Below are 18,722 nucleotides of genomic sequence, written 5' to 3' on the forward strand. Positions count from 1 at the left end.
TCTTCAGTGTTTGATGTATTCCATGAAATTAGCTAAAGAAACCCTTTTGCTGGAAATGTAAAGTATAGAGTTGCCTCTCAAAATTTGAAGTTCAAAATCAAAGTAAAGAATGAAAAGAAAGAAATGAAAGCAGGACAGCCATCTCAACTTGAAACTCTTCTGTTACAAGAACAGCAAAGCAACGCGTTCAGACCGTTTGGGAGGAATAGAAAAGCACAAACTGCAAAACAGGAAATCCATTCTTGGCTTGGCCGGCAGTCAAAAAGCCATGGGCTGGTGAAAATTTAGACCCATTTAAATTTTTAATTTCTTAAAGCTAATAAAGTCCCCAAATTAGTGAATTATTCAGATGGCTGCTACGAAAACACAGAATTACTGCCCCATCCCAGGCTTTTTAATCCGTCCTGATTTCTCCAGTCCTATCTGTGAGGGTGTGATGGTACGAGGAAGGCCACTTCCACCTGTGCCTCTGCTGGATACGGACCCTTTCACTGTTCACCATCATAACCACTGTTTTATGGACAACAGGCTAGCACGGCCTCAGATTACAGGTCAATGTAGACCAACCTTACCTCTCCAGATTGTGTATCAGCTCTTGAACTTGCAGGGACCACAATTCCCACACCTTTGATTCCTCCAGTGCCTTGGCTACAGCAAGCACTCAAATGATTACTAATGACTAAGAAAAGCACTCACCAGTCTCTTCAGGTATATCAGACTACATGACCAGGTTTATATTTCCAACCTCAGTTTGAACAACAAAATCATTTTTTAAAAAAAAGGCATCAAGAGATAAAAGCTTACAAAAATGAACTTAATAAACACCGAAACCAGATTTCCACAGAAAGCAGAAAAATAATTTATTCCAGTAGATGGCAGAAATAAGAAAGTCATCCTGAAAATATACTTTGGTATAATTCTGTTAGAACAAATATTGCCTCTGAACATGCTCTCTGCTTTCCTACTGACTGCCCCACTGGATCCTGTCTTGTGACAGTTAAACACTTCGCTGAGTCCCTTGCTGTGACCATGCAGGAGTCATCTTCAAATTCACAGGTTCCCAGGAGAAAGCAATGTATTTCCCAGAAGAACAGCACCTTCTAGCTCAGAAGAGTGCATGAACGCTGTAGAGAGTCAGCACAGTTTAGGTTTAAGTAGGCACATAATTTGTCGAAATGTAAAAAAGGTAACAGGAAAAAATACTGCATTGTAGAGTAAGATATTCAAATGTGGTGTGAGTATTTAAGGCAGCTGATGGCCGAAAGAGGCGAGTCAAAGGTGGTCTGGGTTTGGAGTTGACTTTGCATCTAGAGGAATTCTCTTCGTGACCTGCAAAACAAAGCCGTTCTAGTAACTGATCCTGATGCCATCCTTTAAGAGGGCAAAAGGTTAGTAACATCAAGGAAAGTCAATCAGGCCAATAATTTAAATATATATATAGGTGGTCAATAAATACTTGACTGAAAAGTGAGCTCAAGTATGTCTCAGTTTGGGCAGGTGTTGCAGGGCTGTGACAACAGGTCTGATTACCAAAGACATTACTGAACGGAGAATCGTGAGTCACAGTTTGTGTTATGGAAAGGAGGGAGTGGACTCAGACTGATCCTACTGGAACCTACTGAGTTCACTTCAAGAATCTGTATTTGCCCCTATCCTCTTACAGCTAGCAAACATTGAAAATAGGAATCTTCACACATCAAACTGACAGCACTGGTCGCATAGACTTCTTTATATAAAACTCATTTTAAAGAACTGGATGGGGTGCCTGGGTGGCTCACAGTCAGTTAAGCGTCAGCCTTTGGCTCAGGTCATAATCCCAGGGTCCTGGGATCCAGCCCTACATCAGGCTCCAAGCTCAGCAGGGAGTTTGCTTCTCCTTCCCCCTTTTCCTGCCACGCCCCCCGCTTGTGCTCTCTCTAGCTGTTAAATAATAAATAAATAAATAAATAAATAAATCTTTTAAGAAGAAAAAATAAAGGACTATAAACGAAGCCACATATGCTACTTTCAAAATTAAAAGCCAATAAAGAGAATATAAAAATCCAGTAAACAGTGGCTTTCAAAAAAATTTCTACACAAAACCTGAGTTGGCAGAAAAGAAAACAAGCCGGTTACACAGCTCCTGGGTGGCTCAGTAGGTTAAGTGTCTGCCTTTAGCTTGGGTCATGATCCCGGGGCACACAGATGGAGCCTTGCATCAGGTTCCCTGCTCAGCGGGGAGTCTGCTTCTCCCTCTGCCCCTTCCCTATTGCTCATGCTCTCTCTCTCAAATAAATAAAATCTAAAAAAAAAAAAAAAAAAAGACAACGATGACAAGGTGTTTATGACACACAATTTGCCAGAATGTTGAGGGTTAGGTGCAGGTGGGCAAGGAGCTACTTAAATTGGGAAGAGATATGGTTTATAGGCAGGCATGTCTGACAAGACTGAAGGTCAAATAGTATGTAGGAGATCCGATGGGCCTTTGAGTTTTTCCCAATCAGTTAGCACAACCGGGAAATCCACAGGGCAGTGTCGTAAAATGATGGGTTTGCCAAGGCCTGGGGTCCATAATGCCCCAAAACAAACACAAGACGGGTGGTAAGTCTTACTGGAACCAGCTGGGGCGGTCCAATCATCCTCAATATGGAAAGCACCAGACTGCTGGACCCACTAAAATACATTCGACTCGAGATACAATCAGAAAACTGTTTTTACAATGTACTAAGAAAATAACCACATTGGGCCAGGGAGGGGCAATTACCAGAGCTACTGGTTTCTTGTGGCCTCATGGGCTCATAAAACCTTTAATCTAATGATCATTTCCTTTTCTCCTCCTTAGGCCAGCAGAACCATCCATCTGCACAGACCTGAGTTCCAGGCAGATGATAAATCTAACTTGAGAATACTGAAGCTGTGAATACAGATGTTTTTTGTGTTAATTTTTTTATGATACACACAGATCAGACCTCCTCATAGTTTAGACCTCTTTGGACACAGAAAGGAAAACTAAGTCTTCACCTTTGGAAAACCACAAAGAATCAGAAAAATTTTCACTTAAGCTCAGTGATACCAGTTTGAGATAAATGTGAGTCAGTGTTATGTTAAATGGCATGGACCTGTAGTTTGATGTGGGAGTGAATTAAAGAAGCTCATATTCTAATTGTCTCTCTCGACATGAAATAGCCGTTTGGGGGTGGGTGAAGAGGAACTCAACCAAAGGGTCCATGTTCTCATTTTATAAAATAAGGAAATCGTTAAGGCTACTTTCAGATACAATGGGAGAATGAAGACAACATAAAAATATTAAGGGCAGAACGAGCAAATCTGTTCAGGGGAGGATGAGTGAATATATTTTTTTAATCAAAGAAAAGGTTTCATTTTTATCTGTATTTTTACATTTTAGATAAATTCACAAAACAATTCCTTCTTTATAATTCTGTGTAAGATACATGTTTATTATACATTAACTACAAGAAACATTTAAGCAAATGAAAGGTCTGTGTATTTAACAAGTCAAGGCAATGCACAAATGAAAGCCAAAACTGGAGAGCTAAATACATCTACAGAGAAAGGAAATCACTTTGAAACAAGAGGCCAGTAAAGAAAGTACAAGGATTTGCAAGCTGTACACTCAGAAAAAACGTCAGAAAGAATTGACAGAATGGATGAATGAAGGCGAGAGAGCAAAGAGAAGGTCTGCAGAGCAAAGAGAATGTCTGCAGAAGAGTGTGTTTACTTATCTGCCTTCTAAATTAATAGGGCAGCGAGAGACAGGAAAGGCTAAGCAAAATTCATTAGGTCAAGAACATGGAAATGGCAGGGCTGGAACTAATAGGTCTCTGAGCAAAGTAGTCAAAGAAAGGCTGCAAAAGTGGTTTGAAGACAACTAGGAAGGACTTGACCGCCAACTTAGGAAGCTGGACATAACCTGCAGGTTAGTAGTTCTTACCTTCTGTGGCTCACGGGGACTTGGGCGAACCCAACAAAAGCTGTGCTTCCTACATGTTACAGAACATCCCAAGGGTCAGGACCCACAAACTCAGGGACTTCAAGTTTGAAAACAAAAACAACAACCCCGTAGCAGCCTATAGAGAACTACCGAAAGCTTCTGGGGCAAGCAATGGTCTCTTTTAGGAAGTGCTGCATCAAGAAGACAAATAAGGTGGTGTTTTGTAGACATGGTGACTGCAGAAAGGGGGGCCTGATGAAGAGCCACTGTAATAACCCGGAGCCACAATGATCTGGCTTAGAACTTTGGGTGCCCAAAGGAGGAACAGGGAGGAGGAGCAGACTTAACAGCCATTAACAGGATCCACTGGATTCAAGGAAGAGGAGAAAGAGGTGATTGAACAGGTTCTGACTCTAAGTGACAGCAAAATCTGTAACCTCAGGAATTGAAACAGATATGACAGTTTGAAGTGGCAGCAGCATATCCGGTCAGAGAGAGCAGAGTAAAAGATACACTTTTTAACCACAAAACACCTTACACCGTTTACTTTTCACAAATACGGTTTCATTTCAGCCTCTCAACAGATCCCAAACCTCTTCAGAGCCCACGCCTTCCCCCAAATCCCCACTCGGTACCATGGACCTCATGAACACTCAACTATTTTTGGAATGCATAGAAAAACAGTTCCCTCTGGCCAGAGGCCTAATTACCAATACACTTTATTCCTCTCCTGTTCAGACTCTGTAATAAAATAGAATGTCTGCCCTTTCGGACAAGAGTAAGCCATATAAACTTATCTACAATACATCATGTATTACAATGATGTGGTAAACCACCTAACTTAAAGGCTGCTGGGGCAGAAGCCAAATCCACTCCAAGGAGTTTTTACACTAGCATCGCACATCCCCAAGGCTGCAGGAAAATGGGCCGTGACAAAAACAGCAATCTTAATGTGACAGTTCCGGAAGCATCTTAGGAATCTAGGAGAGGCAGACAAGGCTAGCAGGGGCAGAGAGGGAATGAGCGCTGTTCTTAGAAGTACCCGCAAGATTTCCAGCCAATAAACCTAATGTGCTATAACTCTGCCTATCATCACCAACACATGAAAGAAAATTGTGGCGATTAAAGTAGCAAAAGATGAGCTAGGTGCTTACCTGGGCTATTGACATCAATTCAATTCCATCCATACAAAATTATTCTAAAGCTTTCATGACTGTTCCTCATTTTCCTCTGCTGAATAACACGTCTGGCCTATGCCGCCTCCTTTCCAATATCTGGCCTCTATCATGCACAAAATCAAGAGCTTTTCCTTACCAGGGGAAGACAGGCCTAGATCTGGTTTCTGGACTCCTTTATCATCCCACTGTTGTATCAAAGCACGAAGTTCAAAAGGGAATTGAGCTCAGCCTTTTGATTTACCACAAAGAAAAGTCAAGTCTTGTCACAGGAGTTGTCTGCTTCTATGTTAGGCAGAGATTAGATCTCTTCATTCGATAACTCCAAGGCCTACAGTTATGGTACTACCATAATCATGACCTCAAATGCAGAATAAATGTGACAGGACGTTCCTAGTCAGGGTCCTCCTGGTTATGCTCTCCTGCCTCCTGGCATCTGCTTGTAAAGGAACCATTTAATACAAGGGTTTCGAGCAGCCCTGGTTTGTACTGGGAGCCAGAATGCAAACAAGGAATTTGTCACGTTAACTTGAGATTGAAAATGGACAAATGGAACCTTCAGATCCACACAAGCACTGTTCCTCGGACCCAAAGGGCCCAATTCTCTTTTATTACAAGGGAAGGAAATGAGGCTCCGAGAAATTAAGTGAAAGGCAATGCTGAAAGCAGATCCAACTGAGGCCTGAAGTTCTCTGCCTGAAACCCCAATCAACATCCTGACCTAATATCCACTGTAATTAAAAGGAAGGATAACAAACAGGAGAACTTGATGAAAAAAAGACAGGTTAAAAAAAAAATCTTATAAATCAGAAAATACTATATATATATATATATATTACCCTTTGGGCAATGACAGAACTCAAAGAGGAAAAAACAAAAACAAAAACAAACTTGATTACTTACCTATCAGACTGGCAAAAATCCAGGCTGTGAGGAAACAGGCACTCTCATATATTGTTGGTAGAAATGTAAAAATGGTATAATCTCTATAGAAGGGATGTGGTAATAGCTAGAAAAAGCATTTATACCTTTAAACCTGATTCAATTTTCACGGAATCTAATCCAAATGTCATACGTTTTGGATGATACTGTACCTTTATCAATAACAACAAAAGACTAGAAACAATCCCAAAGTACATCAATGGCTATAAAAAAAGAATTGAGGAATATCTCTATACAGTGATAAAAGCAATCTCTAAGATGTATTTTTCAGTGAAAAAAACCCAAGGTACAGAATAGCATATATAATATGATATCTCTTCTGTAATAGCTGTGTGTAGGAGATATAAATATTCATGTCTATATATATACACATATAGATTTTTATGTATGTTTGTATGTATGTATGTATGTATATATTTGCTTATCTTGGCAAAATGAAACACAGGAAGGGCAGACCTCTCTGTTTAAAATTTTGACTTTAGAATAGGTTTTACATATTCAAAAGCAGTAGCAAATAAAAAAATTACTATGAATTGAACACAAAATAAAACAATTTGATTATATATCAAATTGATAATTATGAGAGGAAATAATTATTTCAAGTGCCCTCAGAAAACAACATCTTTTTCTTTATTTGTTTTAAGGACAAATAAAGCAACAAAGAAATCCTAAACTGCACTCGATAAACTTAGAGTTAGTAGCTATTCTGGTGTTATTTTGAAACTGTATGTATTGCAGGATAATGAAAATAAGTAAATTACTTATAAGCCAAAATTTTCAGCATATGTGAATGATATTCAAGTATAAAACCAAAGAAGTAAAAACCATGAAATGTTAAATTGGAATTGGAAGTACTAACATGAGGGGCACCTGGGTGGCTCAGTCAGTTAAGCATCTGCCTTCAGCTCCCTCATCAGGCTCTCTGCTCAGCTGGGAGCCTGCTTTTCCCTCTCCCTCTGCCTGCCACTCCCCCTGCTTGTGCTCTTGCCCTGTCAAATAAATACATAAAACCTTAAAAAAAAAAAAAAGGTACTAACATGAACTCATGATTTTTTTCTTCTTAGACAAACATACTTCCTGGCTCTGTCCACTGTAAAGGCTTAAGCAACAACACCCCAGAGAAATGGATGCACCTGACAATCAGATCTTGGTTTTTAAATCCATTTCCCACTGAAAGGAACCAACTAGGCTTGAGGGCCGATTAGTAAACCAGGGATCTTTTCAGTGGGAAATTTAGAAAGCAATCTGAGGAACAGCTGACTCCAAATCCAGGACAGGAAACACGCATCTGGGACCTCTTTACGTTGCCAGTGAGTAAGGAAACTACCAAAAACTAACACCAAAGGACACAGAAGCCAGTCTAGACAGGCTTCCACAGGCCAAAGAAAGAACAACCTATATTAAAAGGGTAATAAATGTAACTGATTAAAATTCAAAAGGGAAGAAAAGAAAACCTCTCTGGATACCCTGGAAGTAACTTGGGCACTAACATCTTACCCTGAAATTTCTGAAAAGAACTAAATATGTTTATTACTTTTCATGTATGATCTATATTTCAAGGTTACTGAATAGCCCTAGAATGAGGGTAAATTCATCTTTATAGAAACATCTCATCCAATCAAATGTAGATGTAACAGTGGCACTACAAAATCACCATTTAGTACTTTCTACACAAATGTTTACTTCAGGCTAAGATCATCAGTGGATAAAATCCCCAGATAAAAGGTTGGCAGAGTACTTTGCCATCAGAGGGACGAGGCTGTTGTTACCTGAAGCCACTGATCATCGTAGCATCATGGAAGACAGGAGAGTCAGACACCATGTGTCTCTTGATACAAGTTCATGGTACCACCTAAGAAACACTCCTGCCAAAAAAGCGGAACCAGGATCTAGGCAAGCAGTGAGGGCTGACTTCCATTTATCAAAATAATGAAGAGGAACAAACTAAACGGCAGGTTTTCTGACTCTTGGCCAGTGAATAAATCTTTCTACTATACCACTCCTCACTTCTCTGATCTGAACCAAATAAAACTTACAATTTAAACTCCAGCTTTCAAAGAGCACCCGTCTCTCTATTCAAAGCATTCAGAAATGCCCTTAATTTAAAACTGTCAGCAACTTTAAGAATCCTACAATATAACATATAAGTAAGATGCTCCTGCATTTTAAAGACTACACGCAAACTTTACTTAAATGGCTGGGTAACAGCAGAATTGAAAAGACTCTTATGAATAAGTCTTTTGGTAAGGGGAATGGCCTAAGTCCCAAATTTATTTCTGTTCTTCACCGGCTGCCCTTGCCAAGTGTTAAAATGGCTGTAGTTTTCTGAGGAAAAGTCAAGGCAACCTCTAGCTGCCAGAGTGACAGACAACACTGATGTGAAAGGTCAAGGGTATTAGTCACCTCAATGATGGAGCACTGGCGAGCAGGTCTTCCTCCTTAAGGCCAATGATACTTGAGGTACCAGATGGTTTCATTTTTCAACTGTGGTCCAAAGAGAGGGTTGAGTTGGGCCAGAATTGCAATCAGCCAACTAAAAGAACGATGGAGGGGAGGAAAAGCAACAACAGAAAGTGGTGAACTCATGTTGGAACAGGACCATTTTCAATTAGGATGAAAATGAATGCTTTAGTAAAATTTAAATCTCTTCTGCTCAGACCAAACCTTCCAAACACTAAGTTCATAAAACATGTGGTACTAGTGGGAGCACATCTTACACCCCACGTCTCAAAGAGCACACCCCGCCTTCATTTCAAGACACAGTGACAAAGCAGCGAGACTTCACCATAGTTGTCTTTTCTCTCATTATCTTAATTCCACGTAGCCAAGGTTTCCCGCATTCCAGTAACATCTCTACCTCAGAATATCTTTACCTAATTTCAATTTAGCATCATCACAACTTCCAAGCTTAGGAAGAATGGGTGTTACTTTATCCATTCTCCAAATGCTAAGACCCACAATCCATAGGACACACCCATTTTTACTGAGAGAGCCAAGGTTAAATTTCAGCCCACCATCTTTCAATGAGGCTGTAACACTTGAGCTCCCCTTCTCTAATCACCATCACCACTAAAATATGTAACACATCTTTTGGCCCCAGTGGAGCTGAACCAAATGGGTATTTAATTCCCCCAGCTTACTTGAGAAACCAAGCAACAACGCATTCCTCTGTACTATATAGATTCATTATGGAGGAAGTACAGTGGTGTTACATACTACCTCAAGGTTAAAAGTGAAGAAGGTACACAAATTGCCTTTAAAATTTTCTTCTACAACTTGCAAAGTTCTGAATAAATGTTTTTTTTTTAATTTTTTTAAACGATTTTATTTATTGATTAGAGAGAAGGAGAGAGAGAGAGCACAGGCAGACAGAATGGCAGGCAGAGGCAGAGGGAGAAGCAGGCTCCCCACCGAGCAAGGAGCCCGATGTGGGACTCGATCCCAGGATGCTGGGATCATGACCTGAGCCGAAGGCAGCTGCTCAACCAACTGAGCCACCCAGGCATCCCCTGAATAAATGGTTTTATGTCTGATCCAGGGATACTTATATCCAGTGAAGCTTGAGAATCACTGAGCTAAGACAAAAGGAGGATAATACAAAAATATCTCACTATTCAAACCACCCCATGTCTTACTTATTAAACAAATATTTAATGAGCACCTACTAGGTTCCAGGCCCCAGTGATACAGAGGAGAAAATGAAGTGTCACTACCTTCACAAAGCTAACATAACGTAATGTCAGGAAGGAAATGAAGTAGGATGAAGGACTAGAGAGTGATGACGGTAGTCAGGGAAGGCCTCTCCAAGGAGGTAACATTTGAGCAGGGACCAGAATAAAGCAGAATACACGCTGACTTTCATTCCTCTGTAATATATATGAAGTGATTGGAGAATGTATCTCATTTTGCAGGGGGAGGGTATGGTAAACAAGCCCAGCCTCCATCGACTGATCAGGGAGAGGAGACTGTAGTAATATAATCTGATGCAGCTATCCTCTCTGCACCACTGCTTTCCAAGGAAAAGGGAGAGAGAATTGGTACAGGAGTCTCCTGAAATTTTAGCACTTTAAATTCCCTTATATGAGGGGAACCAGCCAAACCTAGCCAGGCTGTTGCCCGGTTACATCTCTTTTCTTCCAGTTGCTGTCATCTTTAGAACTCTTCCAGTCTAAGGATCAAAAAGCCGATTCTGATCACCAATGACCAGACTGCTGGAGAACCTGCCAGTACCCTGCCCGAGGCTTGCACTGACAGAAACAAACCTATCCGCCTTCCCGCCCCACCCCAGAGAAGGGGGTTTTGTGACAGGAAACATGACACCTGAGGAAATCAGGCCAAAACAGATACCCTGGGCTGATTCACTTTATAAACCAAAAGCTAATTCAGATGAGATGCTCTGATCTGACCTCAGAACGAGAATATTAAACACAAACAGAATACCGAGACTTGTAGTTGAGGTCACATCTATCTGACACTGTGAAACAAAGAAAGAGGATAGCACAGGCAGACACACTGAAAAGCTCTGTGACTGCAGTGAACACTAATGGTGCGGAGCTAAGAGTCATGGAAAATTCCACACAGACCCAGGACTTCCCCAATCCCAGCAGGCAATAGAGGCTGACTGTAAAAACAGTCGTTCATCCTTTCATAAGAGACTGAAATAACTGGCCAACGCTTACAAGTACTAGATAAAAATTATGCTAGAAGCTAAACTGATCTTTTTTTTTCATTGAAAAATGTACAGAATGGGATAAAAGCACCATCTCCAGCACTTTGTATCATGTTGTATAGCAGGGCTTCTCAATCCTGGTTGTTCACTATAAACACCCAGGGAGCTTTAAAAAATACAGATGCTATCCTTCACATATAATCCTTCTTTTAATTCTCCCACAATACAATTAAGGAAACCGAGGCAGGGACAGGTTGAATGGCTGGCCTGTGGTCATAATACTAAGTAAGAGGTAGGAGCTCCTGAACCAGCAATCAGTTGAGACTAACGTTCCCCCTACAAAAGTTATCTTCTGAAATATTTTTTCACGGACAACAGTTCAGAAGGCATCCATTTAGCTAAACCTAATCTGTCGGGAGTTAAGAAAACAAAGAATACATCTGCTGATTGTTGATGAAGTCCATCATAAACCTCTGTTACCTGAGGTAAATAAAAAAATATCCTAAATCAAGAACAAAGACCACTTTGCTTGTTCCGATCAGGATTCAGAAACTTTCTAAAATTGAATTTTACATACTACTCTTTAATGTTTCAAATCAAGCAAAACATCTCACTTCAAAACCAAACCAAACCAACAGACGACAGTTCACGAAAATTCCTTGGGAAAAAGCCCAGGTCAGTTCACTTGTAATTTCATGGAGGAATTTTCCCCCTCTCACCAGCTGAACTCTCTGCCTGCCCTTCTGACTACCGCCTGACTTAAAATTTCCCTTTAAAGCTGATAAACACGGTGGAAAACTGGAAGGAGAAAAAAAATCCACTCTGAATTGATGGAAGTGGGTGGAGGAAGCGATCCTATTCCAGTGAATCTATTACTTCATGTGTCCAAGGAAAGAGAACTAAGTGTACCCTTCACACTTGCCCAAACTGTTCCACATGTCTCCATAACCTGAAGGCCAGCCGAATAACCAACCATCTGAAGTTATTCAAACTACTGAGGCAGCTATGGTGTGGTAACATATTTCAGAGAACTGCAGGGCTAGAAGGGACCAGAGGTCAAGTCCATGTTCCTCATTTTAATGAGGAAGAAACTAAGAGCTAGGGAGCTTAATACCTCACAGTGAATCAGAGATAAAGCTGGAAGAGGAACCCAGAACTCCTGAGTCCCACTACATCAGGCAGCTCCCACAGCATATAAAGGGCAAAACAAATCCAGCAGCCCCGGAGCTCCTAATTAATTCCACAACCACTTACCAGTGCAAAGATTAACTGGTTAAGGGGCCAACCCTCGAGGGGCTCATGAGCTTGTGAGAGACAAGGCAAGGTTAGCAGCAGATTGTGCTTTAAATACCATATGCACGGGAGCATTCATGCTACAAATACTCCCTGCTCACTTACCATGAGCTCAGCTCTTGCTTATTAGAATTCTCCAAACACAAAATATGCCCTCCCCACTGAAAAGGCTATATCCAGACCTCTCAAATCTTGCCTTTTTTTTTTTTTTTTTTGGTTCCACACTTGGATATGAGAGCAGGGAACAAAGGAATGGTTACTTCTTCCTGATGCACAGATCAAGTGCGTAACTGCTAGGCTTCCCTGTTGGAATGGGTTAAGTCCAGCTAGGACTTCTCTTCTGATCCACTGCCCCTGCAGCGAGGACCAGGATAGGAATAACCTCTATCAGTGGGCTCCTGAAGAAAGAGCAGAGATGCAGGAGAGCAACTTGCCTTATCTCCACTGAGATGACCTCAGTCATATCCCTTCACCCTAATCAAACAACACCAATTCTTGCAAGGGCAGCAATGTTACTAGACATGATTAAAAAATACAGGCTTTATCAATGGATGAATGGATGGATTAATAAAGAGATTATAGTAAATATCTACAATGGAATATTATTCAGCTAGAAAAAAGAATGTGGATCTTGCTAGTTGGGACATGAATGGGCATTATGCTAAGTGAAGTAAGTCAGAGAAAGATAAATACTGTATGATCTCTCTTATATGTTTTTTATCTAAAAAAACAAGCTCATAGGTAACAGAAAACAGATTGGTGGTTGCCAGAGGTGGGATGTAATGGATGGGCGAGATGAATAAATTATGTATTTTTGTTTTAGTTTAAATGAATTAAATTTTAAAAATGAAAGCTTTTGTTATTATTGTAAGAGAGGCAGGAAAAAAAATATGAGATGCAATATTAGACAAGAATGCATTTTAATTCCAGCTACCCGAATATTAGTGGAGTGACTCCAGGCAAGTGACCTTATAAACTGAGCCTCAGCTTTCCCTCTTGTAAAAGGAAGACAATAACCTCTGTTTCAAGATGTTAAGAATTAAACAGGTAATACATGAAACTAGCTGACAACTGATGTTCAATAAATACTAGTTATTCCTTCTTCTCTGACGCACCCAGAGACTGAAATACAACCTATTTACTTTACAAAGGAGTTTCTCATGTAACAATGAGTCATCTCATCTCCACCCTCTCTCCACCCCCAGCCCTCTGTGATTGGCAGAATTCTAAGATATTCCCCCAAGATTCCCATCCCCTCGTATACACACCCTGTCTAACCCCAGGACAGTGAGTATGATGGGACAATCTCCCAAGATTAGACTGTGTTAGACTGTACTGCTGGCTTTAAGGAAAATTACCCTGAGTGGACCTGACCTAATCGGGTGAACTCTTAAAAGAGATGGGGGGCTCTCCCTGATGAAAGACCTTAGGAGTGTATGTATCACTTAAGCATTTAACGCCAATCAGCTCTGAACACAGCCTTTAATATATGTTCTGGAATAAGCAACTGAATTCCTTTCTCTCCTTTACAGTGAACACAACATTCAACTTTCTCAGTAGAGGGAGCTGGAGGGACACGGCGGGCGTGGGCTGGAAGACGATGGAATTGATGTGTGCCTATTCCGTGGAGCCTGCAGAGACTCGGGCCTGGAATACAGTCATGCTTTGAGCTGGCAGTCTCAGTCTGGAAAGAACCTTTCTGCAGTCCTCCTGACAGGGAAACCAGAGCCCTTGTATGGCCTGGATGCTCTGCAGGCCTCCCACTTGCACTGACACAGGGAATCGCACCCACGCCACAGCCTGCCCGCTCTCTTGCCCGTACTTCCGAGGGTGGCCTACTGTTTGCCCACCAACTCCAGACCCACTCCAGCCTGGCCGAACCAATGAAATTCTCTGCTATCTAGTGGGCGGAACCACAGTTTCTCCAACAAGGCCTGATTCCCTTCCAAGTTTGTCTTTCCTTGGATACTCTCCCTCAGCCCTAGATAACCACACAGAATTTCCTCCTATCTTACAGTATCTCCTATCTTTCTTCGTAGTGAACAGGAATCATGTTAAACTTCTCCTGTTTAACATACTGTGTGGTTTCTGTCTTGTAATTGGACCCAGATTACTACGGGATGAGAAAGATTTGACACAAAGGAGATGCTCTATTGTTGGCTTTGAAGATGCAAGGGCCACATGGGAAAGAATGTGACCTCTAGGAGCTGAGAGCAGTCACCAACTAATAGTCAGCAAGGAAAACAGACCTTAGTCCAACAACCAATTCAAAGGAACTGAATTCTGCCATAGCCACAGGAGCTTAGAAAAGGGCCCCAACCTTCAGGTGAGAAGGCACCAACTATATTAACCTTATCCCAACACTATCTCTATGAGGGCCCTTTCACAACCACAGGAATATGCCCCATTTTTGCCAGCTCTACACTTGGAATATCATTTCTTTTCTCCATACTTTTTATACCAGGCCTTCCAGTTCGAAGTCTGTAATAATGCCCTTATCTCCCAAATTATAAAGGAAAAGAGCAAAAAGTCAAAGTAAGAAAAGTACACTTTTCCATATAGCAGATGATGATATATGCTGGGCCAGGTACCTGGATTTCTCTCCCACTATCAACAGTCAAGATACCCAGCTATTTTTAACATATCCATGACAGACATGTAAGCAGTCCTCAGACCAAAAAACTGAGTGAAGGCAAGTACCCAGAAAGAAAAACAAAGTGATTATAGGCTGCTTTCCACACCTTCACAGCACAGACTAAACCACATGAACTTGAGCTTTTACTTTCAGATTTCCCAGGGACACAGCAGACAAAGCCGAGGGCCCACTTAAGGTAGGGAATCTAATACAAGTTTCACATCCCATCCCCACAATGCTCAGTGCCAAGGGGCTGTATCTCAAGGTATGGATAAATGAGATAGAATCCCTGAAAAAGAATGACAGGAAAACCAACCGTCTCAAATATAAGCAACAAGAAGGAAGGAGAAGAACACTGCCACTGACAATTAACCTTAATGAAAGTCTGTAACTCAAATTCATTCTATGTGGTTTAAAAAAAAAAAAAATCATGTAACAAAGAATTTTACTTAATTTGATTCCACACTGGTGATGGCCTTTGGCACTTGGCAGAAGCAATGTTAATCTTTTTTCTGGAGAAGCCCACTTTCATAGCAGGCCTCAAAAAAGTCATACACATGGAATTATAGGGAAAATGAAAAGACAGCAATGAAATATTGTTAAATGCATGTGGTACCATGAATGAGAGGGACCAAAGAGAGCAAAGAGCTGATACAGAACTGCACGTACTTCAGATACTAGAATGATCTGACACGGATGACAGATAAGCTGTCTACTATGTTTCATGAACTAAAATTGTAAAATGTACAGGGAGAATGAGGAAGGAGAGAGGGAAATCAAAACTGTAAAAGCACAAAAAGAACACCCACAGAAATGAAAAATATAAACCTGAAAACAAAAAAAGGCAAGTGGTGAAGTTCTGCTCTGGTAAAGCAAAGTAGCTTATATAATACTCATCCGGAAGACAGTGATTATAAACTCTGAACAAGATATGAAAAATAACTATTTGATGGTACAAGAGAATACCCAAAAGCAGGACGAAACTGCACAGGATTCAATCCTTCAGGAAATCACACCAGGGCACCTGAGTGGCTCAATTTGTTAAGCGTCTGACTCTTGATTTCAACTCAGGTCATGATCTCAGGGTCATGAGACTGAGCCCGGCGTGGGGCTCCACTGCTGAAAATTCTCTCCCCCATCTCCCCTGTCCCACTGCTTGTGCAAGATTGCACGCGTGCACTCTCAGAAAGAAGGAAAGAAAAAGAAAAAGAGAGAGAAAAGGAGAAAGAAAGAAAGCTACACCAATACCTTTATACAGCATTTCTCCTGAAAACACTGTCCAGTCCCATGTGTGGGGCAAGATAATTGAAACTCAAGCAAAAAGCTGCAGTCTTCCTGGCTTAGGTATCGAAAGATGAAGTTCAGAGGTACCAGAAATGCTAAAAAACATTTCTATTTCTTAGAAATAAAAAAGGGAAATCTCAAAAAAGGAAGGTACCACAAAGGGGACCCCCAAAGTCTGTATAAATTTCTCTTAACCCTTGGCTGATCCCTCAACTGTATATGCTCTAGGAAAATGCCAAGGACTGTGAAAAGCACCCAGAAGTCTGAAAGAATGGAGGGGAAATTTCAGCTGCTGCTTACCACCAGAAGAAAGAGTATTTAGAGTCTGAAGTTATAAGGACTTGGTAAACACCTCAGATTTCCCAAAAAATCCCAGAACCAGAAGGGGCACACTTTAATGGAGAATTCATTCTAATCTAGGGGTAAAAGTGATACAGATCTGTCCCAACAAAGTATAAAACCAACTCTCCATAAGTTTAAGGTGATCAATGAATAATTTAACTGTTACAAGAAAATTTAACCATTCGCAGAGGAGTAAGTAGAATCCAGGGTCCCTGTCATTTACCACATCCAATATTTAGTAAACTACAGTCATGCTCCCCCAAAACAAGAAACATAAGTAATAATCAAGAACAAAAGAATCAAGAGAATTCCACACCATTCCAAAATAATACAGATATTGTCATTAAAAGACAATGAAGGCACCTGGGTGGCTCAGTTGGTTAAGCTACTGCCTTTGGCTCAGGTCACGATCTCGGAGTCCGAGGATCAAGGCCCGCATCAGCCTCCCAGCTCGGCGCTTCTCCCTCTGACCTCCCCTCTCATGCTCTCTCTCACTCCCTCTCTCTCTCTCTCAAATAAATAAAAATAAAATCTTAAAAAAAAAAAAAGATAATGATTTTATAGCAGCTATTATAAATATGCTTAAAGCCTAAAAGAAAACTAGCTGTAAGAATGACCGAATCAGGAATGTCAGAACATAAATTAAAACTACAAAAAAGAACCAAATGGAGAGTCTAGAACTAAAAAGTAAAATATATAAACTAAAACTCTGGATAGGGCTTACCAGCAGACTGGAAATAGCAGAAGAAATAGTCAGTGGACCTAAAGACAGATCAATAACTATCTAATCTGAAGAAATAAGAGGAAAAAAAATTGGAAAAAAAAATCAAACATAGGTGCAACTGGAGTCTCAGGAGAAAAAGAATACAGCAGAAAGAAACAGAAGACGCAGATGCTGAAACTGATGGAAAAATAACTTACAGATTCATATAGCTCAGCAAACTCCAATCAGAATAATCTTAAAACTACACCTACAGGGCGCCTGGGTGGCTCAGCTGGTTAAGCAACTGCCTTCCACTTAGGTCATGATCCTGGAGTCCCAGGATTGAGCCAGCAGGAAGCCTGCTTCTCCCTCTCCCACTCCCCTCTCATGCACGCTCTCTTTCTCTCTCTCTCTCTCTCTCACAAGTAAATAAGTAAAATCTTTAAAAAAAAAAAAAAGACACCTACACACATCATAGTCAAATTGCTAAAACCAAAGATAAAGAGAAAAAAATCTTGATAACATCCAGAGGAAAAAGAATGCATAAGAAGGAACGATTATTCATATTACAGCTGAGTTCTCAGCAGACACAATGGAGGCCATAAAATGAAAGAGCTTCTTTAAAGTCATCTAAAAGGGGAAAAAAACATCCTGTCAATCCTGTCAAAATTCTATATCCAGAACAACTATCCTTCAAAAAATGAGCATGAAAAAAAGACATTTTCAGGTACATAAAAGATGAGTGAATTTGTTATCAGCATACCTGTCCTACAGCATATACTACAGGAAGTTCTTTAGACGAAAGGGATATCGGATAAAAACTCAGACTAAGGGGATGTCAGAATCTCAAATCTACAAAAATAAGGAACTCTACAAAGGATAAACATGTGGGTAAACAGAGAAGACTTCTTTTAATTTCTTTATAAAAACATGATTCTTTCAAGTAAAAACTGTAACACTACAATGTTTTGGAACATACATCGATGCAAAATATATCATGACCATAGTACAAATGATGTGGAGTAAATAGAATCATATTGTTGCCAACTTGTATTTTATCTGAAGTGGTTCCGTGTCAACTCTAAGTACTCTATGAAAAGTTAACAATGAATATTGTAATCTCTAGAGCAACACTAAAAAGTATAGCAAAAAAGCCCTTAGCAAAATTAAAACAGAATACTGAAAATATTCCATTAATGTAAAATAAAGCATAAAAGCAGGGCAAATGATGTAATAAGCACTAGGTGTTATGTAAGTCTGACGAATCACTGAACTCTACCTCTGAAATGAATAGTACACCATAGGTTATTTAATTGAATTTAAAGAAAAAAATAAGGTATAAAGAACAGAGGAGCAAAAAACTAGATGAAACAAACAGAAAACAATTAACAAAACAATGAACCCAAACCTTGCTATGTCAATAAATACTGGAATTGTATATGAAGTATCCAATTAAAAGGCAAAGGCTGTCAGAATGGACGAAAAAGACTGAGCTATACGCTGTCTGCAAATAGGCATAAAGATAGATATAATGAGGATAAGAAAGGTGGTATGATTATCAATATCAGACAAAGTAAAAAATCAAGTCAAGTAATATTACTAAGGATAAACAGGGATACTTTATAATGATAAAAATGTCAATTCATTGGGAAGAGAAAACAGAAATGTTCATGCTCCTAATAATATAGCTTCAAAACATATAAAACAAACATGGAAAGAATTTTTTAAAAATCCACAATAGCTGATGA

At 40.2% G+C, this 18,722-nt stretch overlaps 1 protein-coding gene and 1 long non-coding RNA gene across 2 annotated transcripts in view; one reads left to right on the forward strand and one right to left on the reverse strand.

Moving 5' to 3' along the window:
* Positions 1–835: 835 nt before the first annotated feature.
* Positions 836–18,722, reverse strand: part of ATP6V0E1 (ATPase H+ transporting V0 subunit e1) — a 29,931-nt gene continuing 12,044 nt past the window's right edge. Inside the window, exons 3-4 of the mRNA XM_032334903.1 lie at positions 8,452–8,581; positions 836–1,329 (exon numbers count right to left, since the gene is read on the reverse strand). Coding sequence (XP_032190794.1) covers positions 8,488–8,581 — 94 coding nt within the window. The 3' untranslated portion in view covers positions 836–1,329; positions 8,452–8,487. The remainder of the gene's footprint in view (positions 1,330–8,451; positions 8,582–18,722) is intronic.
* LOC116585509 lies at positions 2,363–7,442 on the forward strand. The gene is made up of 3 exons (XR_004283672.1): positions 2,363–2,580; positions 2,822–3,067; positions 7,113–7,442. It is a non-coding gene; the product is annotated as an uncharacterized LOC116585509 (long non-coding RNA).

This window comes from Mustela erminea, chromosome 3 (assembly GCF_009829155.1).
Source record: "Mustela erminea isolate mMusErm1 chromosome 3, mMusErm1.Pri, whole genome shotgun sequence".
NCBI lineage: Eukaryota > Metazoa > Chordata > Mammalia > Carnivora > Mustelidae > Mustela > Mustela erminea.